At 38.9% G+C, this 24,199-nt stretch overlaps 1 protein-coding gene across 1 annotated transcript in view; it reads left to right on the forward strand.

Moving 5' to 3' along the window:
• Positions 1 to 24,199, forward strand: part of LOC126452593 (GATOR complex protein Iml1) — a 572,541-nt gene that overhangs the window by 482,833 nt on the left and 65,509 nt on the right. Inside the window, exon 53 of the mRNA XM_050091115.1 lies at positions 11,773 to 11,941. Coding sequence (XP_049947072.1) covers positions 11,773 to 11,941 — 169 coding nt within the window. The remainder of the gene's footprint in view (positions 1 to 11,772; positions 11,942 to 24,199) is intronic.

Here is a 24,199-nt window from a genome sequence, read left to right on the forward strand (position 1 = left end):
TCTCGAAAGGTCTCTCTACTTTTTTTCCTGAAGGTAGTACCTATCTTACGCCTACTGACATATGCTTCTACGTCATTATATTTGTCATCTATCCATTCCTGCTTAGCAATTTTGCACTTCCTGTCAGTCTCATTTTTTATACATTTTTATTCCCTTGTGCCCACTTAATTTATTACATTTTTGTATTTTCTCCTTTCATCAGTTAAATTCAATCTCTCTGGTTTTACCCAAGGATTTCCACTAGCCCTCATCTTTTTACCTATTTGATCCTCTGCTGCCTTCACTATTTCATCTCTCAAATCTAGCGATTCTTCTTCTATTGTATTCCTTTCCCCTGTTCTTGTCAATCATTTCCTAATACTCCCTCTAAAACCCTCTACAACCTCTGGTTCTTTCAGTCTTAATCTGCAGTTCATGACCAACAAATTACGGTCAGAGTTCACCTCTGCCGTGGAAATCTTGTACAATCTTTGTCTAGCCATTATTAATCAATCTGAAACCTTCCAGTGTCTCCAGGTCTCTTCTACATATACAGCCTTCTCTCGTGGGTCTTAAACCAAGTATTAACTATGATTAAACTATGCTCTGTGCAAAATTCTACCAGGCGGCTACTCTTTCACTCACATTGAGCTGCATGAAAATGATGCTACAAAGTTAAAGGTGAAACTTTTGTGCAAATATGTGTGAATTATTTTAAATATATGTGGAATACATTTGACATGTGTATACGAACAAAACTACAGGTACAAAGCTCTTCCTAAACCTCTGGAACAATATCAATCAAATTTGGTACACATACTAGTTACAATCTGGGCAGCTATACTGTAGAGATAAGAAAAAGCAGTCTCCAATTGGGGCAAATGTGACAACATAGAGAGAGAAGGGAGGATGAGAAGATGGATGGTCAGTGAGGTGGAAAGAAGAGAGAGGTGCCAATAGGAGGAGGAAGAGGAGACGGGCAGATATAGGGAATGGGTAAATGTGCAGAGAAAGGGGAGAGGAGTAAGATAAAGGAAAGAGAAGGAGATGAACAGTGACAAGGAGAGGCGAAGAGAGGCTGATAGATGGGGGAAAAGGAGATGATTAGATGGAAGAAAGGAAAGGGCCGGAGACGAATGGAGAGATGGGGCAGGAAGAGATGGCAGGGAGAGGTGGAAGTGGAGATGAGCAGAGAGAGAAGGGAGGAAGAGATTGACAAAGGGGGGGCTGAGGAGATGAAATTAGAGGGGAGGAGAAATGAACACAAGGGGAAGGAGCAGATGGACAGAAGAGGAGGAACATATTGACAAAGAGAGAGAGGGGGGGGGGGAGGGAAGGGGCATGAGGAGATGGACGGAGAGTGGAGGGTGTGGGAGGTAAACAAACAGGGGATGGTGGAAATGGACAGGGAGAAGGAGGAGGAGAAAGACTAATAGAAGTTTTGAATAAATATGTATCCGAGCAATGCTGGGTACTCAGCTAGTTGTATATAATTGAGGTAAACCTGTTTTAAATCTTACATTTACTATTACTATTACAATTACTATTACCATTACCATACAGCTAAAACCAGTAACAGCTTAGAGATTACTTAACTGTGCTGAGAACTGCTTGTGCACAGAAACTGTTTGACTTAAAATGCATGTTATATGCCTGGATGAAAACTTAAATACTTTTCTAGTGTTAGTGAGGAAGACATTAACATAGCAGCATAGCAGTAACAGCAGCAGCAGTAGCAGCAGCAGAAGTAGTAGTTTTATTAATCCTTGGATAACTTTTACAAGGATAATGTTACGGTACTCCAATTTTAAAAAAAAAAATTGTTGTTCATGTATACAATTACATATGTATGGGGAGGAGTAGAGGAAGGGGTGCAGTATTGAATACACTGTTTATGTGCATTCAAATATGTACACTCAAATGCCAAAGAAACAGGTATAGGCATGCGTATTCAAATACAGAGATGTAAACATGAAGAATATGGCTCTGTGGTTGACAATGCATATATAAGACAACAACTGTCTGGTGCAGTTGTTAGATCAGTTACTGCTGCTGCAATGGCAAGTTTTCAAGATTTAAGTGTGTTTGAACGTGGTGTTATAGTTGATGCACGAGCAATGGGAGCAGAATCTCCGAGGTAGTGATGAAGTGGGGATTTTCCCATTGACCACTTCACGAATGTACCGTGAATATCAGGAATCCAGTAAAACATCAAATCTCTGACATCACTGTTGCTGAAAAAGATCCTACAAGAATGGGACCAACAAAGACTGAAGAGATTTGTTAAACATGACAGAAATGCAACCCTTTCGCAAATTGCTACAGATTTCAATGCCGAGCCAACAACAAGTGTCAGCGTGTGAACCATTCAACGAAACATCATCGATATGGGCTTTTGGAGCCAAAGGCCCACTTGTGTACCCTTGAGGACTGCATGACACAAAGCTTTACACCTTGCCTGGGCCTGTCAACACTGACATTGGACTGTTGATGACTGGAAACATGTTGCCTGGTCAGACGAGTCTCATTTCAAATTGTATCAAGTCGATGGAGGTGTATGGGTATGGAGACAACCTCATGAATCCATGGGCCATGCAAGTCAGCAGGGGCCTATTCAAGCTGGTGGAGGCTCTACAGTGGTGTGGGGCATGCACAGTTGGAGTGATATGGAACCCCCTGATACATCTAGATACAACTCTGACAGTTGATACATATGTCTGATCACCTGCATCCATTCATGTCTCCTTTTATGTCTTAACTGCAACTGCTCACATCACTGCAGGTTAGTTGGATCAGCTCCTGGCCAGTGCTGTCCAAGTTAAATGCACTGGTAAAGCTGTTGCCCATATCATCGCTGAGTCAATATACGCCTAACGCACAGGTTAAACATATTCTCGTTATCGTACTTGACTGTACTCGAGACAGCTTGTCTACCGCTTCATGTGAAATGAAATCCAATGAGGTTCCAGCAAATGCGAAAGAATATATAGTGTAATGTTTACATGAGGTTTATTCTTATGATGAACGGAGTGTACTCAGGTAGCCAACGGTGAGTGGGGAGCACAGGATAAAACGTATTCTCGTTGAATGGTGGGCTCCATGTGGTTCCCATGTTATCGTACTTGACTGTGGTCGAGACAGCTTGGCTACCGCTCCATGTGAATGAAATCCAATGAGGTTCCTGCAAACACAGAAGAATATATAGTGTAATGTTTACATGAGGTTTATTCTTGCGATGAACAGAGTATACTCAGGGAGCTAACTGTGAGTGGGGAGCACACAAGGGTTTTTTCAGATTAGGTGGCTCTCCATCCAATCACGATAACAACAGCTGTGGCAAACCCAGAAGTATCAGTGTAAGATCAAAAGAAGTGCCTCCCACAGATGAAAGTATTAAAATCCTGAGGATAAACTGCTGAAGCATTCACAACAAACTGCCAGAGTTTGAAGTGCTCATGAAATGCAGTGAAGTTCACATAATACTAGGTACAGAAAGCTGATTGAAACCTGAAATTGATAGCAGTGAGATTTGTGGGGAAAATTTAAGTGTACATGGAAAGAATAGGCAAATGGGAAATGAAGGTGATGCATTTGTCACAGTAGACAAGAAACTCAAATCCACCAAGATAGAAACTGAAGCTGTACATGAGAATGTTTGGGCAAGGCTCAGTATCAGGTGTGGGCATAAAATGATAACTGAATTTTTCTATTGCCCACCATAATCATCTCCTGATGTACCAAAAACTTTAGAGAAAACCTCAGATCACTTCCACGTAAGTTCCCTAGTCACACTGTAATCATCGGTGGAGACTTCAATCCTCCAACAATTAATTGAGAAAATTACAATTGTGTTAGTAGGGGGTGTGACAAAACATCCTGTGAAACTTTACTAGAGACCTTACCTGAAAGTTACATTTTTGTTAGTGGTGGGCCATGACAGTCACATTCTGTGAAACTTTACTAAATGCCTTCTCTGAAAACTACCTAGAACATTTAGTTAGGAATCCAACTCATGATGGAAACACATTGGATCTGATGACAACAAGTAGACCTGACGTCTTTGAGGATGTCTGTATTGTAACTGGTATCAGTGACCATTATGCAGTTGTGGCAACAATGATTACCAAAGTACAAAGGACAACTAAAACAAGCAGAATGATATATATGTTCAGTAAAGTAGATAAAAAATCAGTAGTGTCATACCTCAGTGAGGAATTTAAAACTTTCAACACAGAACAGGAGGATGTAAAGGAACTATGGCTCAAGTATGAAAGAATAGTTGACCTTGCACTGGATAGATATGTACCCTGTACAACAGTTCATAATGGGATGGATGCTCCATGGTATACAATCATTGTAAAGAAATTTCTAAAGAAACAGAGACTATGGCAAAATAGGTGTAAAACAAAGTGTACAGCTATAGATAGAGAGATGCCGAATGACACGCATTTCATGTTCAGAAATATAAAATTGTGCACTTTACAAAACGAAAAAACACAATGTCCTATGACTATAATATCAGTGAATTGCTCTAGGAAACAACCAACTCTTACAAGACCTGGATGTAACATTTTGTAGGAATATAGATTGGAATGATGACATAGGTTCAGTCATGGGCAAAGCAGGTGGCAGACTTCAATTTACTAATAGTATACTGGGTTAGAGCAATCAATTAACAAAGGAGATTGCTGACAAATCACGTGTGTGACTGGTTCTAGAATGCTGCAGAAGTGTGTGGAACCCATACCAGATAGGACTAACGGGGGACATTTAACTTATACAGGTAAGGGTAGCACGAATAGTCACAGATTTGTTTAATGCATAGGAGAGTGTCACAGAGATAATGAAGAAATTGAAGTGGAAGACCCTTGAACTATCCTGAGAAAATCTATTAACAAAGTTTCAAGAACCATGTTTAAATGATTACTCTAGGAATATACTACAAACTCCTACATATCGCTCACATAGGGATTGTGAGGATAAGATTAGAATAATTACTGCATGCACTGAGGCATTCAAACAATCATTCTTCCCGCACTCCATACATGAATGGAAGAGGAAGAAATCTTAATAACTGGTACAGTGGGATGGACCTTCTGCCATGTGCCTCACAGTGATTTGCAGAACATAGATATAGATGTATTTGCAGATGTAGATGAAGAAAGTGCTTGTAAAGAAGGTATATAATGTGGGTGGTTGTGTTCACTGTGTATATATTTTTATGAATGAGCTTGCTGATAGCCTGACATTCCAGGTCTTAAACCTTCATTCTGAAGCTAAAAAGCTCTCAATTTTTATTAATTAATTAATTAATTTTTTTGGAGGGTGTGGGGAGTGCAACAAATTTTCACATTTTTATTTGAAGAACAAGTCACAGAGTTTTCTGAAAAGGTGGTAGTAATATTAAGAAAATAAGAATGGCATTTAAAAATGGGGCAAGTATCTTCTGCCGCGTAGTAGATCATCCTTCCATCCCTTTTAAACATCTTTGTATATCACATTTGTTAAATACACCAAAGAGCCAAAGAAACTGGTACACCTGCGTAATATAAGGTAGAGCCCCCGCGAGCATGTAGAAGTGCTGCAACACCATGTGGCATGGGCTCGACTAATGTCTAAAGTAGTGCTGGAGGGCTGTCCACAAATCCATAAGAATATGAGGGAGTGGAGATCTCTTCTGAACAGCAAGTTGCAAGGCATCTCAGATATGCTCAATAATGTTAGTGTCTAGGGAGTTTGGTGGCCAGTGGAAGTGTTTATACTCAGAAGAGTGTTCCGCATTGTCCTGCTAGAATTGCTCAAGTCCATTGAAATGCAAAGGAGATGAGCAGAGAACAATATAGCTTTGAATGTCATTTAATTTTTAAACAGAAGGAAATAATATATGGAAAAACTTACGTGATACACTTCTTAGGTTACTGGATGGGAAACATGACATCTGAGTTAACAGTTTTAGCTAAAATAGTATTGTAATTAAACACAAGACTGTTGAAAATTCCTGACTTTACCAAGGGTAATTTTTCTGCATGAGCTATATGTGGCATAAAAGTGCACTGCTGATTTCCCATGTAGTTAAATATTGAAGCCACTGAAGGTATTGCAGTTAGTCGTCTGGTAATCTTTGACCTCCTTCCATATCAGATTCCAAGCGATACAGTACATTTTGGTACTGCTACATTGATAACAAGGCAATCAGCAACAGAATCCCATGCCACCAAAAATCCACATTTCCTCCTCCTCTTTTGTAACTTACTGTTCTGTATTTCACCATCATTTGGCAGTGACATGTCAAAGCTTCTTGCATTAAGCCCAGTACATTTGGCAGCTTAAATGTCTTGTTATTTCTTCCAACAAATCTCTCTAACTTGGCTCCAGATCAATTCTATTGGGTTCAGATTGCAGTTTTATGGTTACAACTGTAAAAATGCAGCATTTCTACAGTGTGTTCAATGCCATAAATATTGTTTTCCATGTTTCTGCGATGCTTATCATTCTGGCTCATGTGAGACCAAATCTGCCCTACACAAACAACAAAGGGCATATTCAGATAAAGAGTATTTGATTTTTGATTTGTCTTCAAAACATTTAATTGTGTAATATTTTCTTAACTTTGACAATCTTTAATGATCTTTTATAAAATATTGATACTTTAGAATGTATGTTTGCAAAGAAAACCTGAATTTTCTGTGTGATAGATAATTAGAAACTAGAAGACATATCTCTTCTTGAAAATTGATAATTATAACATATATTTCATGAATTTCATATTTAAATTATTTAGGTGTTCAAAGTGGGGGGGAAAAAAAATTACAGACAACAACGTGTTTTGGACCGCCACCCACGAGCATAAACGACTGCCATTCTATGATACTACCATTTGCACCACGCATATAATTACAGTACCTTCCCCTATATTCTTAACATACTGTTTCTCGAAAAACATCAAACCTGGTTTTTCTCAGTAAACTCGAGAAACACATTAAGAACAACTTGTTTCTCACCATTAATGGTGTTCCGCACACGTATTTCACTACAACGCAGGAAGCAATGTCATCCATTTTGACAATATGTACTAACACAAGACAATCGGAGCACAAGTAGTGTTTACAGAGACTGTGATTGTACACAATTTTTTAAATAAAAATTACTTAGCTAAAGTATGATTTAGAGAAATGTTGATGGCTGTTAATATGTGAGAATGTGCTAAAGGTTCTTTTACAGTGACAGCAATAAGATGTCTAATACATAAGTTGGACCTACTTTCAGCAGCAGAACAACATCAGTGTATGAGACCTACATCTGCTGACCAATCATCGTGTTTGTGTTTGTTTACATCAGGTTTATTCTTATGATGAGAAAAGTACAGCAGCCTCTGATGTGTAGTGCACACCTAACCAATTTAGGGTAACCCTACATTCCTCAACTCTGTGGTGCAAATCCAGGAAGTCACAGCCTAACTTGGCACATAACTTTCGAAGTCTCTGATTCAATCATTCCACTTGACTCAGAACCAAACAGCCAAGATCTGTTCTGGGGACAACGCTGCAAATTGTGAGCTTCGTTGAAACTCCACAGGCAAGGCTGGTCTTTTCAACTTTCTCTGTCATTCGCTGGAGTGACCCAAGAATGACCTCGGGGCCCAGATGACAGGCCTCATTTGTTCCAATGTGCACCACAATCCACAGTTGGTTGCACCCTTTTCCCTCAGTGGCTGCTGGAATAGCCTTTTCAACATGTTGAATGAGGCCCCTAGTCATGTACGTTGAGTGCACCTGGTGTCCATTCCTGTTCCTTGCTGCCATTTCCCTAAGCAGTACCATCATTCACTATACATTTGAACTTCTGATGATTAATAGGCACAGACTGTTTTGCATTTGCCTCCTCCTGACACTCGACAAACAGACAGCACCTTGAACTTCTCGGTTAAGGGGATCAGTACAGCACCCTGAGTCCTCCCTGGTCCCTGCCACCCTGTACAGTATGCCTACATCTGCCAATGACACACCACTCACCGCCAAGTGGATAAGTAATGACAGATTCTGTACTTTCTGCGGAGGAGGCAGGATCCACGGAAGAGGGTAGTACTTCAGGTACCTCTGGTGCAGGTATCACAGGTACACGACTCTTGGGAACTCTTCCAACACACATGTTCACAGCAGCTATCAATTGTTTGACAGTAGTCAGGGTGATTTCCAACTGCTTATGAATGTCAACCAACTCATCCCGTGTTCGAGAACAGAATTCACAGTGGGGCTGCATTTTGTCTAGTGCAATGTATTACAAGGCAGTGAACAAGTAACTTTGATTAAGCCCACTCATTGCCTTTTAATCTGTTGAGCTGAAAAGTTGCTATTCCCTATAAGAAGCAAATGCACGAATGAGATTTGAATGAATAAGAATAAATGAAGGGCTGGGGGGATAAAAGGGATAAGTCCATCAATTCTCTAAACAGATGTTGTTATGCCCAACTATACGTTGAACCAATGGCTTTCGAATGGTGTTGTTGGTTGCGGGATAAATGGCACTGGTCCTTCTAAAATTAAAAAAACAAGAATACTCTATTCGGGGATAAAGGAGATCAGTCCATTCCATTTGAGCAATAAAAGGGTTGTTCCATAAAAACACGGGAGAACTGCCAGATATCAGTAACGTCCTGCCACGATATTTCGGCGCAGAGTCTTCTGGCCATCTTCAGGTGAGTGCCACAGTAGTAGTACTGGCGTGTACGCGCTGAGCTCCGCTATTTAAAGCCGTACTGAGGTGACATTGCGCATGCGCTGCTCAGCGTGCGCGTTCATAACGGCTCCGTGCGCTGCGCCTCGCACCCTCCACTGTTAAAGCCTGGCGTATCGGTATCAGGTCGATTTCCATCTTTATGCAGATAACTACGTTGACTATGAAGTTTCTCTATAACAGGATTCCAAGCAGAATTTAGCTGATAACTGTTATCTCGATTGATGAGAGTCTCGTTGTCAGACAATCTTATTTCCACAGAAATATCGTGGCAGGATGTTACTGATATCCGGCAGTTCTCCCATGTTTTTATGGAACAATAAGTACGCCAGGAAAGCTTTAAACATCACAATAAAACGGTTCATTCCAAAGATTCATGGGAATTGCATGAAGACTGGGATCAGTCTCAGCACTTGTTGTGCCATGAACCATGACTCATAGGCATGTCTAGACTTGTTTCTAGATTGGCCCACAATATTGTCTTCAGTCTCGCAACAAGACGTGAGTGAATAAGAAGCTCCGATAGTTAGTGTACAATAGTGTGTGTTCATTGCAGTTCGTGCTGCTAAACTCGGGTAAGTGGAGTTTAATGTGCAAAGTTTGTGGCTCTTAGTTTGTTTTTAGTGCATCACAGTGCAGTGCTAAAACAGTTGACAAGTCTGCAGGGTTCACAAACAATGGAGAATGATGCTGATGAGTTTCTAAGAAGTTCAGGGACGAAAAAAAGAAAAGTGAGTGGTAGAATGTCAGCTGTAAGGAAAAAAATTAATCTAATAACTCATGTTCTTGGCCAATATTGTGAATGTCGACTTTAATGTTTTGAAATGGTACCAAATTTAGTAAAACATTTGATACTTCAACAGTTTAATCTCATGGAAAGTAAAGACGAGCAAGACACTTACATTAATGGCTTTATATCTGTTCTTCCTGTACAGCGTCAACATAATCGGAAACCAGCAGCAGAGGCTAGAAGTAATTCGGCCACTTTTAAATACAGAGTCCATGGTAAAAATGATGAGGGCCAGGCAGCAGAGTATGACATTTGCAGAAAGGCTTTTTGTTCTTTTCATGGAATAGGGAGAAAACGAGTAGAACATGTTTGCACTGGTCTGGCAGTGGATTTTGTACAAAAAGCAAACAAGGAAAGCATGATGTTAGGCCTCACAAGATTAAGGATGATGTAGTAAATTTAATCAGAAACCACATTAAATCATTTACTTCCAAGAACAATCATTATGGTTTGAAAGATTCCAAACAAACTTACCTGCAACAAGATTTGAATGTAAAAAGAATGTTTGAATTGTTTAAGGAACAAAATCAAGGAGTGAAGGTGTCCTACCACTACTACAATGATGTGTGCTCTCTTCTACATGACTTCTTTTATAATCACCTGCGACTAGAAATCAAGGAAATACACTTCTTTTGTGACGCATGTGGTGGCCAAAATAAGAATTTCACCATATTACGTTTTATGCATTATTGGGTCCACCATGAGATGCGCTTTACCAAAATTACTCTCACTTATCCAGTCCGTGACCACAGCTACTTAGACTGTGACAGACAAATGGCTTCATTAAACCCAAAAGCTTGGCTTGAGACACCTGAAGCTTGGAAGGAACACTTTGAAGCAGCTCGGCGAAAACCTTCACCCTTTGTAGTTCAACTTATAACAGAAAATGCACAAAACAGTGATCAGATTGTTGGGCAAAACATTTTTCGGAAATGGACAGAACACCTAACTCCACTCTACGCAAAGAGGAATCTTCCAATTCGGCCAATACGAGAGGTAAGGACCAACAACACCACTGAAGACATTCTTTACTGGATCACATACAATGGAGCGTGGGAAAAAGCAGTCATTGTGAAAAGAAAAAGCAGTCATTGTGAAAAGGAACAATTGGCCACCACAAAATGAAGAATTCATTCTACCAGGCCTCTCCTATGATAGTAAGTTATTTTCATTGGACCCTTTTTTTAAATTTCATTAAAGAAAAAAATTAGATTCTTAATCACTTGTCTTTTTATTTGAGGGCTCATTCCAATAAGTGCAGCAAAATATAAAGAGCTACAGAGTTTGGCCAAATTCTGCGAACCTAAAGCTAGGATCTTCTTTGAAAACCTTCAACACAATTAGACAGGAAGACAACATTCTCTAATTGTAGTTTTTATAACTTCTTAACTTGTAACAGTTGAAAGTTGATTAAACTGAAATACTATGTGAAAAAAATAAAAAATAAACATTGTTTGAAGTATTATTATTTTGCAAATAGTGGGATAAGTCCTGTGGACTAATCACCTTTTTCCCACAAAAGTTTGTACTTCAGACTATTCTTGGAGGAAAAAATACCTAATAGCCTTTTTTTTACTGTACTTTTTATTACAAATTGTAAATTTATATACTTAAAACTACTAAATAACTAAGAAAAATTAAAAATAAATTATGAAAGACAAAAGTTATTTGGTTTCAAATCATTGTTTTTGCTCTCCTGAAAATTTTTTAAAAGTGGACGTATTCCTTTTATCCTGCCTGCCCTTCAAATATGAAAATAATAAATTAAATGTGTTGATTGAGTTGAGGTGTAGTATAATGCAGGAAGCTCTAGTTTCTTCAGTTAGTTTTAAACTATGAAGAGCCTTATGATCAATATTTATTTTAGTGTAGGAGTAGTGTTGTGAATTGTGGTTGTTGTTTTGGGGGCAAAGGGGCTGGTGTTGAGGGCACTAGAACAAGGGATGTGCAGTCTGTACAGATTATTTGCAGTTTATTCATCATAGCTTAGTCCTGGGTTGTTTGAAATGTTTCCTTTCTACAGACCCAAAGAAGCAGTCCCTGGTTATAAAAACTTGCGTGTGTACTTCTTGTTGTGTGTTTCCTTCAACTGCTGCTTGATAAAAGCATTTTTGTTGTCCATATTATAGTCCATTAATCACAAGTAAATAAATATTTTTGTTTTAAGACAGTTATTAAATATTATCTGTATGATGGTCGGTTGCTATTTCTACATGTTATAGAAACATTAACCTTTTTTTAAAATATGATGCTTGAAACATTTATTTCAGATTCAAGGATGGTCTCGAAAAGCACCAACTTGCGGTTTTCAAATGGTACCAATACCAGCTGATACTATTTCTCTTCCCTTCACTGACAAGTCTGATCCTTTAAGGGGTCCAATATTTGTAACTCTTAATACAGAATGCTTATTGGGTAGTAGAAACTTCTTATTTGAAGGTAAGATTATATTTCATTTTGATGGTAATTACATGTGTTGCTGCTGTTTTATTTCAGTGTGGATCCATAACATGAATATATTGACAGGTTGTCAACTGAGTCATGTAATTGCATTAAACATCTTTTGCAGCAAGTTCTAAGGCTTACAGTGTAATTCATATGCAGGGCTTTACACATAAAGGGTGATAAAAATTTTCAACTACCATACTCTTATTATAAAACACAAATTTAATCACACTTCAGTAAGTCCTTTAGGAAGTGGTATTGGAAAAGATAAAGATGTTTTTCTGTACTAAGGGCAACTATGAATGATGTGACGTGAACTGGTTCTGCATTATATACCTTTGTTAATGAATGACATCTTGGTGCAAACGCCACTACAAGCTACTGTTTCCAAATAACGTTTTATTTCCACACTAGTTTCAGTCAGTTAACTGCTTTATAGTTGATCCTGGCTATTGGTTGCTCTGACCCATCCAGTGCACAGCAAGAGCACACAAATTTAAATGGTAGGGCATCCTGGGATGCTTTGTTACTCCTATGTTTATTTCTTGTATCTTGATCGTGGTATACTCTATTCATGCTAAGCTGCGTTCTTGCCAATTGTTGAGGATCACCAGTTGTTTGATGGAGTACCTAGAAGTTTGTCTAGAATGGACTCTTACTCATGTTTCTAGTGGTAATCTATTGTATGATAAATATTTTATTTGCTTGTTACTGGTTTTCCCAAAGTATGATAATACCTTATGCTTCATTTGTTGGAAATAGCCAAAGTTGGCAGTTTTGATTCATCAGTGTTATAAATTGATGCAATAGCTTGAATAGTGATTGATACTGAATTCTATTTCTTACATAATCAGAGGTGTAAACCCTCCATTTTGGAATAATTCAGATTGGCTTTTCAGAAATAGTATAGATCTGAGCACAGAACCCCAGTGAACCTAAAATTTTATGCTGTTTAGTTTAAACATCTGAGTGTCTTATCGGAATTACTCAGTACTACAGTCTGCTTTCTGCCATCTAGATAGTATCTGAACCAAATCACTACTTCTTCGCTTGAGCCATAATGCTCTACCTTTCTGTGTAAAATTTTGTGGTCCACCCCATTTGGAACCTCTAAAAAGATTACATAAAACTCCAACCTGTGGCATTTAATTGTTTATTCATTTATCAACTTAGTTAACAAACAGCACTACTGCCTGTTCAGTTGAAATTATTTTCTGGAACCCAGACTTGACTGTAGCTAAGAATGTTTGTGGTTATTACAATGATGCATAGTTCTTGTGCATAGAGTCTTTTCTAGTCTTGTAAGTGGTAAAGTAGAGTAGTAGCTGGAAAACCCTGCTTTATCAACTCTTTTCCACAACAATTTAAACCTGTTCATGGCAGTACTATATTTTACTAGGTCATCAATATATTGCAGAGAATTTGGCCCACTTCATTGAAGTTTTTGCTTTATGTTTCTCGGGTAACCTCAGTTCAGTTTGTCCTGACAGGGGTACCTCTATCTGGTTGATTTTGATCTGCACAATTCTTCGCTGAGGGTTCATGGTCTCAGCCACAGACACTTTACAACTTTTCAGCTTCTGATAAAAACTGTTACTAAAGATATTAGTATCAGTTTCCTTTTCATCTACTGTGCTGTCATTGTGACACACATATGCTGTTGCAGTTCTTTGTCATTTATGTGGTCAACTTTTTATCACCTTAAAGGTTGTTTTTATTTTATTATTTGACTTGTCAATTTCAGATTTACTGAATATGCCTTTGAATTTTTGAAACACATTCATAATATTGCTGCAGTATAATTTGTAGTGCTGCCTATGCTGAGGTTCATTAATAGTTACAAGTGAGGTGTAAAGAATTCTCTTTGTATTACAAGACCTTTTGATGTGTGTTGTAAGCCACTGTCTTTTTACTGTTGCTCTCTTGGTACTTTTACACATCCTCTTAAGAAATATGGTTCAGGCAGGCTAATAAATTCATTCAGGAAACAGTTAAGTTTATTTTTTACATTTGTTGTGAGATTTTTTGAGTGTAATTGGATGTGTTGCAAATAAATGCTTAAGACCTATAGGTTTGAATCCTTAATTAATCCAAATGATCTAGTGATTTGAATTACCTTGTTCTCACCAAGACTATCATCACATACTTTTTACAGCTCCCCACCATGGTCAGAAAGACTTCATAAATATTATTTGGCCATTATCCTGGCAACTCTGCTGTTGTAAGCAAAAATATTATTACTTCCCAGCAGATTAAACTGTGTGCCAAACTGAGACTTTGAAGCAGGACCTTTGCTCTACCACTGAGCTACTCCAGCAAGACTCAGGACCAGTCCTCAAAGCCCTTTTACTTTTGTCAATACCTCATATTCTACCTTCCAAACTTCATAGAAGCTTTGGTGTATGGGAGAGCTTCTGTGAAGTTTGGAAGGTAGGAAAAGAGTTACTGGCAGAAGTAAAGCTTTGAGGATGGGTCACAAGTCATGCTTGGGTAGGTGGCCTGCAGTTTGTGGACTAGTGACTAGTGTTGCTGCCTCTGGATCATGCGGTCCTGGTTTCAATTCCTGGCGGGGTCAGGGATTTTCTTCACCCAGGGACTGGGTGTTTGTGTTCTTCTCATCGTCATTCAGGAGGCACTGAGACTGGAAAAGGAAAGATTTGGCACTTACACAGCTGCTGATGACCACAATGTTGAGTGCCCAACAAACAAGCATCATCATCATCAACTGTGGTAGGCGCACAAAGGCAGAGGTCCCATGTTTGAGTCCCAGTCGAGCACACAGTTTTAATCAGCCAGGAAGTTTTATATCAGCACACACTCCACTGTAGAGTGAAAATTTCATTCTAATAATTTTGTTAATTAGGCATTTATAGTTCATTGTCACTCTTGTGAGAAAGTTAACAACTGCCATCAAACTGACAGACCTCATTACATCCTCAATAATTTTATGTCATTCACATCGAAGAAAATTAACTTTAAAATATTAAAGATCAGGATCAACAAGCATGATTATTTCCTTGGCCAATGTGAACAGGCATACTGATCAGGAAAAACACAGTCATGTGTTCTTCAAAAATCGCCCAATTCCTCATTTTAAGCAATGCACTTCCTGTACAATATTTACTGTTAGCCACACCAGGACAGGGTGGTACATTATAACTGATTAGAGGAAAAATTTTTGTCATAACTCCTCTTAATATCTTCAAAGACTTTTTGGCTAAGCAAGAGCCGTAACTGATCAATAGTCATTTTCCTCAAATAACTCAAATGCACATTATTTAAATAATCTGAAATGAAGAATGAAACTTTCACTGTGAAGCAGTGTGTGTTCTATTTTGAAACTTTCTAACATATTAAAACTGAATACTGGTTTGGCACACAATTTTTATCAGTTAAAAAGTTCCACTTGAAAGTGAACCTTCTCTAGACATCATTCAGCACACAGAGATTCTAACTGGTTTTTATCACTTTGAACTGGAATGTGTGCCACTGACTTTTTGTTTTCAGTATTTGTCTTTATTCCATCACTTATTCTATAATGAGGTAAAAATGTTAACCTTTTTTATATAAATTCCACCTCTGTTAATTGCCTGGGAAACTCCTTAAGCAACAATAGTCTTATCAAAAATAGAAATGTTCGGTCAAAATGAAGTAGCTTTATAAGGTAACGTTTGCCATTAAATAAACAACTTGTCTATTTTCTACTCTCCTTGCATTACGTAATCTTCTGGTACCTGGATGCTAAGGCATAGAGAGTTACACATTGCACCCAAAACAACTTATGAATTGTCTCACTCATATTTTCATCCATAAAATACTTGAAAATGGCCTAAGGCCAAAATTGTACAATTCTACGTGAAATAAAGAGAATGGCAGCTGAAGACATCATGAACTCGTTGAAAAAATTCAACTCAGCTTTAGACCCTGTTGCACTGAAAATTACATAATTTAAAGTTTGAGCATCAAAACAGTTTCTACCTGAGTGTGTCACTGTATGGGCTACTATACTCATGGCCACCGCCACCACCACCACCACCACCACCACCACCACCACCACCACCATCTGAGATTTCTTCTCAATCATTTTACATGGTTTAACTTTGAAGTGGGAATTAAATTTAACATTCCACTGGATTTAATGAAAATACAGGTGGTGAGAAAAAATATGGAAACATCAGATTCACAGCACATTACTGTGCATAAAAAGTTGTAGGAAAACTTCCAGTCATCTCAGAAGGGAAATACAGGTCCTATTTTGGTTTTCAAGGGAATTTTATACCAGTCTTCTTGCAAAATAGTGGCAAGTTCAGATTACAATGATGGAAGTGAATAGTGATCATGCACTCTTCTCTTCAAGGCTCAGTAATATTGGATTCCGATGATAGTGGTGGACAGGGGAGACACACCAACTCATAAAGCAAGTCCTGGACAAAGCACACTGTGTGAACAGAGGCCCTGTCACCTTGAAACACATAATCACCATTGGATAACAAATATTGCAACAGTGGATGGAACCAATCCGACAAAATGGTCACATAATCCTTGGCAGCATTGCGACCTTGTAGAGTACCATAATATGACTGTCCAAATCATCACCGACCTTGCTGTATTTCACTCTTGGGTTATAAACGTGACTAGAAGTTGGAAACAGTGTGAAACAACACTCATCAAACCAAACGACATTCTTCTATTGCTTTATAGTCTATGGTTAGTGGTTTTGGCACCATGTTTTCCTGTTAAGGGCATTTGCATCAATGATGAGTAGTTTTGAAAGTCCAGCTCACCCTGCAATCCCCTCCCGGAGCTCCCTTCATGTTGGTTTGGTGCTGACAGGGGTTACGAGTGTGACATTAACTTCTCCAGTGTCTTTTGCAGCTATCTTCCTCTCATTCACAGTCCTCTTCAGTGACTGTTCATCATGATCACTAAGCTTACTCTTTCATCCATGTTGTGACTTAGTTGATAATGTTTTTCTGCTTTCCCTTTATGTGATATAAATCTCTTGAAACACGGAACACTTTGGCTATCTTGGTTACAGAAGCACTCGCTGTACAAGCACCAACAATTTAACCACATTTGAATTTGCTGAGCTCCGACATATGGCACTCACAACTACACAGAACACTAGGGTGTGTCATTTTAGAGGGCAAAAATAAGATTTCAAGATTTTTGTGAATGAGGGGGTATCAAAAATGTGGCTTTTGATGTGTGATATCTTAAACTAAAAGGTTTTTCTTTAATGATATACATTTAGCTTGGTAAATTTTCTCTTGATTGTAATGTGTATTGAAATTTCTGACAGAAGGGCATGTAAACTCCTCCAAAATTTGCACAAATACTGGTTTAATGAACACAAACAATTTTCTTTATATTCGGTTTCTATTATCAAACACTGAAAACACATTGCAAAAAATGTAAAAAGCTTCAACCAACAATATTCATCGAATCTTGTTTCAGTAAATTCCTAGACAGCATACTTCTGCTTGGATCCTAGCCCCTGGCTTCTAATGTGTCTTTCTCGTTTGTCATGAGTATACATTTTGCCACAAGCTTCTGTTACTCTGTTACTGTATGGACTATCCATGACATGGAACTGTTTAACTTGCCCTGTGTCTTGAACAAACTTTCTTCTTTCATATTTTGAGCTCACAGTTAAGTGGAGGTTCATATACTTTTTCTGACCATTCTGTCAGTTTCAAAAGTGAAGTTGCATTTTGATTTATTGCAGGTATTTTCCTAGACCAAACAGGTAGATTTCCTGGTGTATCATTATCTTCATTCCTCAATTTAGATATCTTCTCGGCCCCTGCTGTCTTTTCTTCTTGGTCTTCTGAGCATAAAAGTGGTTGAAGCACCATTTCACTACATGAAAACCATGGTGAACATTGAATTGTTGGCAAAACAATATCTGCTACTGCCTTCTTCTGGGATTGATAAAAAGTGTGTTGGGGTCCATTCCACCCAATAGAATTTCAATTTGATTGTAAACCAGCTGGGATAGTAAACGTCAGCAATATATTCAATAAGCAGATGTAATGTCCCAATGTGTTACCTTTAAGACGGTGTTTTGAAACTCGTGAGCTTCCAGGATCAATTTCTAATGATGCCAGATTATTTGGAAGAGCACCTGCCCTCATAGTGTGAGTTATCCTGTAACCATAAAAGTGATTTGTACAGAGATTTTTGGCAAAATTGTCACTCAGTGGAACCAAAGGCTCTGGAAAGGCTATTCTGACAAATGAGAAACTGATTTCATGTTTCCCTAATAAGCATGTTACAAATCATACCACTCCACTTGTTGTTAGACAAAGTTTTCCAATGCAAAAGTTGGATCAAGTGGCACAGAGGTGGCTCATTAATATGAGGAGAACAAACCAACTGTGAGTTTACTATTCAACTTTGTCTCAGCCCAACACATGACTCCTCCTTTCCAACCAGTGTCGAAAGTTTGCATACTATTGGTGGTAACTCATACCACCAATAGTCTGCAAACTTTTATCAGTGTTGTTTTTATTTAAAAAATATACAAGATGCTTAACAATAACTTCACCAGGTTTCATTTTTGTTAAGTCTTCCTCTAAAGTAAAATCGCACAGATACCTTCCACCAGGCTCACTGTAAATGGTGTAATACTCTTCTTTCACCATACCTGGAAACAGATGACTTGAGTTATGCAACATTGTGCAACTGTAATACATTACACTGATTTATACTTGAAGTAGAAGTTACAACAAAATCATCACTTGGTACCTGCAAAGGATTTTCATCAGTTGTCTCTTCATCTTCTACATCTACATCTACATCTACATCCATACTCCGCAAGCAACCTGACGGTGTGAGGCGGAGGATACCTTGAGTACCTCTATCGGTTCTCCCTTCTATTCCAGTCTCATATTGTTCATGGAAAGAAGGATTGTTGGTATGCCTCTGTGTGGGCTCTAATCTCTCTGATTTTATCCTCATGGTCTCTTCGCGAGATATACGTAGGAGGAAGCAATATATTGCTTGACTCCTCGGTGAAGGTATGTTCTCGAAACTTCAACAAAAGCCTGTACCGAGTTACTGAGCGTCTCTCCTGCAGAGTCTTCCACTGGAGTTTATCTATCATCTCTGTAACGCTTTCGCGATTACTAAATGATCCTGTAACAAAGCGCGCTGCTCTCCGTTGGATCTTCTCTCTCTCTCTTCTATCAACCCTACCTGGTATGGATCCCACACTGCTGAGCAGTATTCAAGCAGTGGACGAACAAGTGTACTGTAACCTACTTCCTTTGTTTTCGGATTGCATTTCCTTAGGATTCTTCCAATGAATCTTAGTCTGACATCTGCTTTACCGACGATCAAATTTATATGATCATTCCATTTTAAATCACTCCTAATGCGTACTCCCAGATAATTTATGGAATTAACTGCTTCCAGTTGCTGTATTTTCTGTACTCTGCTGATGGTACTGAGAACACACCAGGGCCAGTGACCAGAGAAACCGGTAATGATGTATCCTATGGCTGGTCATCTTTGCAGGTCATCTGATCAGAGGATGAGGAGTATGGTTCTGCCGTTTTAATACATGAAGCTGTTCCACTGGGCTTTTTCTTTCGAATAGTGTGATATGGGATGTGCTCTAAAAGGTTCTATGTTGTGTTGACTCCATATAATATTAGGGCCTCGTTTAATGTTGAGACAAGCCTTCCTGCCCTCTCATTGGTGAAAGAATGGTAAGGAGTGATGGAAAATGGTGGATGCTTTACAGGCAGAAAAGCTAGTAAGCAAAGGGCCCTATACTTTTGGAACATTTTAGGAAACAATGATCCCTGGTAGTCTCTTAGTGGCCATGAAATGACCAAAACAAGAGTGGTCGCTTTGTCATTAAAACCAACTGCATACTGCCAAAAAAAGGCCAGCAAGATCCATGTAGTGGTCAGTCAAGGGTCCTGCAGCAGTGGTGAGGGCGCGAATTCTGAGCATGGTGCTGATTAGGATGAGTCGTAGATCTTGGAAGAGGTGACTGTTGTCTCAGAAATATTTATTTTAGCAGTCTCAATTTGAAATTTAAAAAATGATTGGTGCTTGCATCAATTAATATCATCTTCAGATCTATAACTAAAAAAATATGTTAATAAGTGACTATTTACAACTGCAAATCTTTAAAAAATTTTAAATATACAGTTACAGCATGTCTAATGACAAAATGTCATCTGTTATCAAGACTTTTACCTCACTATCTTGGTTCATTCCATGCCAATGTACCTCACATATTGATAGACTTTCTACTTGAAATCAGGTAATTCTTCTGGATGAGAGAGAAAATTTTTCATAGCAAATACCATTATTTGCACTGATACATCCAGAGTACATTTGCATTTCATGTACCCATAAGTGCACAAATTTCTGCAGTGTTTCCTATGTGGACTGTGCAAATGTGAATGGCAAAACACTCAAATTGGCAGTCTCTTTGCATGTTAGTGGTATCTGCACCTGATCCATTGTGTACTGGCTACACTGGCCATATGGTAGTACAGTGCTAAAGATTCCTTCTCTACTCCACTACTGGTGTTAACATGGCTCAAATTTTATGAAGCCCCTCCAAGAACTGTCTTGCAGACAAGAGTATTAGGGTCAAATAGCCACAGACAGCATGGAGAAAAGCTTCCTGCAGTTATGTGGCTTCAGTGTACATGTTGATGACACTTTCATCAGGAGTGTGTAAAAGACATGTGAGGGTCAAATGTGTGACTAATGCCAGTCAGTCATTAAATATACCTAAGATGGGATTTACTGTGTCTGCTGATTCCCATACATAGGTCACAAGTGTGGCGGCCATGGTGCATAGTTGTTGGGTATTGCTCACCACATCTTCTTCAGACTTGCAACCTGTACGGCGCACATTTTCAAGGTCTGCTGGTTCCCTCCCCCATTTGTTGCAACACCATCTTTATCTTCTTTAAGTCTTCTGCATTGACAGTGCCACATAGTGTCTTTTAGGATTCTGCCACTTGAGTCTAAGTAGCCCCTTTCTTTATGAAACCCACATGACCAGTTCTTTTGTCTGGCACAGTTGCCCTTGTAAATGTACAAAGGCTGATACAGTAATTGACATTTCTCTCAAGCATCATTCAACCCCATCTTGCCTTGTATCATGGATTGCAATTTCCCAAAAGTATTTTCAAGTCATTGAATTTCATTTTTTAGCGTCCCACGTGTTAAAATTCATGCTTAATGACCATTTATGTTCCAACATTACTACATCTGACTGCTGTGTAAATAGTGCCCCACCACTCAAAAGCCATACCTTGCAAACTTTTGCCAATTTCTGACTGCCCAGCAGCCGCAGGAACACCACAAAAAGCCTCTTGTTTTCATGTTGCCCTCTGTCTTGCACTTAACGATCGGAGCTGGAGCTACTAACATCTGCTCTCCGTAATTTGGTCCTGGGTTGGATCTGGTCCACATCCTAAGGGAAGAGGAAATTCCCTGTTAATTTGCCTGTCCCTTTCACACCCCAACAGCATAGGGGGTAAGTTGGAATAATCACTGGTATATCCCGTTTTAGTTGGCTAGTTATACCTGTCTTTCTTTCATTTCCTCCAACTACTTTTCTTCCCTTTCAGAAGGAGCTGCCGATAACTGATACAGTGCTTCTGGTTAACCCTGAAATAGACCAATCTTCTCTGCAGAAACAGTTGTGCTCTAGACTACCTGGTAAGGTGGTTGCTAATGCTCCTTCCTTTCGGCACATAAGGGTTAGATAGCATAACCCACTGCTCGACATGGTGCTTAGACAGTTCCACTTTTTTGTTGAGAGTGCCTTCCTACCATTGCAGAGCCTATGTATTCATCTTTTTAACCTGATGCCAGATACTTCTGTACCTTTTAGCAAAATTTTGGATAGAGGATATATCTTCTTCCAGAGTAGGTTGGCATTATTCAAAAGCAGATGGTATCTTGTGGCCAAAAACAACCTCATAAGGTGATAAGTTCATATTTTCATGGATTTTCAAGTTATATGCTGCTACCACATACAATAGTAGCACATCTCATAATTTTGCGACTGCTAATGTAATAACTTAATATTTTCCTCAATGTTCTATGTACCCTTTCAGTTCCGCCATTCACTTGCAAGTGTAGTTTACTAGTTTGCAACTTCTTTATGCATAATAGTCAGCATAAACGCTTCAGTAACTTGGACATAAAGTCAGTGCCTTAGTCAGTTATTACAGTCTCCTGTGTTCTGAATTTCAGTAACTGTTGGTTAACCTTAGCCTGTACCACCATTTCTGCTTGTTGATTTGGTATTGCAATCATGGGCAAAACACATGTGAACTGATGAACTACCGTATTTAATCGAATCCAAGCCGCACTTTTTTTCCGGTTTTTGTAAGCCAAAAAACCGCCTGCGGCTTAGAATCGAGTGCAAAGCAAGTGAAAGTTCTGAAAAATGTTGGTAGGTGCCGCCACAACTAACTTTTGCCGTCGAATATATGTAGTGCTACACAGGCATGCTTTGCAGGCACGAAAATAAATACTGGCGCCAAAACCTCTGCGTCAGTATATAAATTAAAAAAAGAAGTGGAAGACGAGCTTTTTTTCTCCGCCCCGAGTTTCGACCACTGCATTTTCATACATTATCCAAAGAAGTAAATACAAATTCCGTATTGTTCATCTTCAAATGTAACAGTATTTCAATGTACTATGAAAATCCGACTGGCAAGACTGTTTGGGATGTTCGTCAATATGGCCAACTCTACATCCTGAATTTTTTCCTACCTGTGAGAAGAGATGGTTGCTAATAGGAACTTTTATGAATTGTGAATCACATGCAGTATTCTCTTCACCATAAGAATAATACGTATAAACATTTTGCCATGTATTGTTTCGTGTTTGCTGCTATCTCATTTAAATCCTGTCTGCCTAATAAAGTACGAAACTAGAGTGAGACAACAGCAAACGCGGAAAAATATATGTATCATGTCATGTTTATATTCATATTATTCTTATGCCTAGTAGTGATACAGTCAGCAATGAAGCTCGGCAATTGACTGGATTTTTAAATCTAAGATGACTCTAATTTCTGTGCAGAATGTAATGTACTAAAGAGGCACCTGCAAAGATTTTCAAACGGAGAAAAATTTTTGCTAAACTCTCGTTCAGAACATCTTCTATCATACGCAGTCTATTATTTGGTTCTTGTTGATCATTATCAAAAAAAGCAGCGGTCTAGGTAGCAACAAATAGCAGTCTCTTGCCATTGTTTCGCTAATGAGACGATTCCTCTCCTTTTTTTAATTGTAAGCGGCGGTAGCGTGCACAAAAGCAAGCCACTTATCAGATCAAAGAAAAATAAGCAATCAGTTCAAACCAGACGAAGCACGTGAAAAAGGAAGGGTACCCTTATAAATACGGATGGAGCGCCTGACGCATAGCAATGGCTACCTGGTAAATCTTAACTGCTAAGCTTATGACTCGAACCAAACTACTGTGGCTGTATCGTCATTCATTCGACCTAAATTGTGTCTGATATTACAATGGACCAACTTTCTTTCGATTTGGAGGTGCAACCTAAAACTTTTCTCTCCCCTTAAATGTCGAGTCTCAAATTTCTAGTGCGGCTTAGGTTCGGGAAATTGTTTTTTTCCTAGATTTCGAGTCTCATTTTTTAGGTGCGGCTTAGATTCGAGTGCGGTTTAGATATGAGTAAATACAGTATAGTAAATAGACATTGGTTCTGTGGTGATGTTTGTGCCAAGGGGCCAAGAATGTCCATTCTGATCATTTGGATTGGTCTATCCAATTCAGGTAATCTTTGTGATGGAATTTGCTGATGACGCATTTTGATCTTTGAGTGCAAGAAAGGCAGTTCTGTTTTTAATGCTTTACATCTTGTTTTCAATAATTTTCCTCAATGTTTTGCTCTGTGGCACATCATCCACTATCTCATGTCAAGATGGAATCATGAGCCTGCCTCAGTACTCCACTTAGTCAGTTTTCTGGCACAGCTATGTGGTGGCCGCACTTGTTTCCTCGTACAACACCCCGTTGTCAGAGCTGAGTTGCACCTGCCTCACTGACTGTTGACAAACTGGGTAAGCGGCCTGAGCCTTGCACAACTCTCCATACTTACTCCAATGCATTCTACAGTGCATATTTTGCAACAAAGTCTGTCCATTTTTCCATGAGGCTTCCCTGGACAATGTACATCCTCGAAATTCACTGAACTGTAAAGCCCAGAGGCTCAGAGGACAAGTCAGATCTTTT

This window comes from Schistocerca serialis, chromosome 1 (assembly GCF_023864345.2).
Source record: "Schistocerca serialis cubense isolate TAMUIC-IGC-003099 chromosome 1, iqSchSeri2.2, whole genome shotgun sequence".
NCBI lineage: Eukaryota > Metazoa > Arthropoda > Insecta > Orthoptera > Acrididae > Schistocerca > Schistocerca serialis.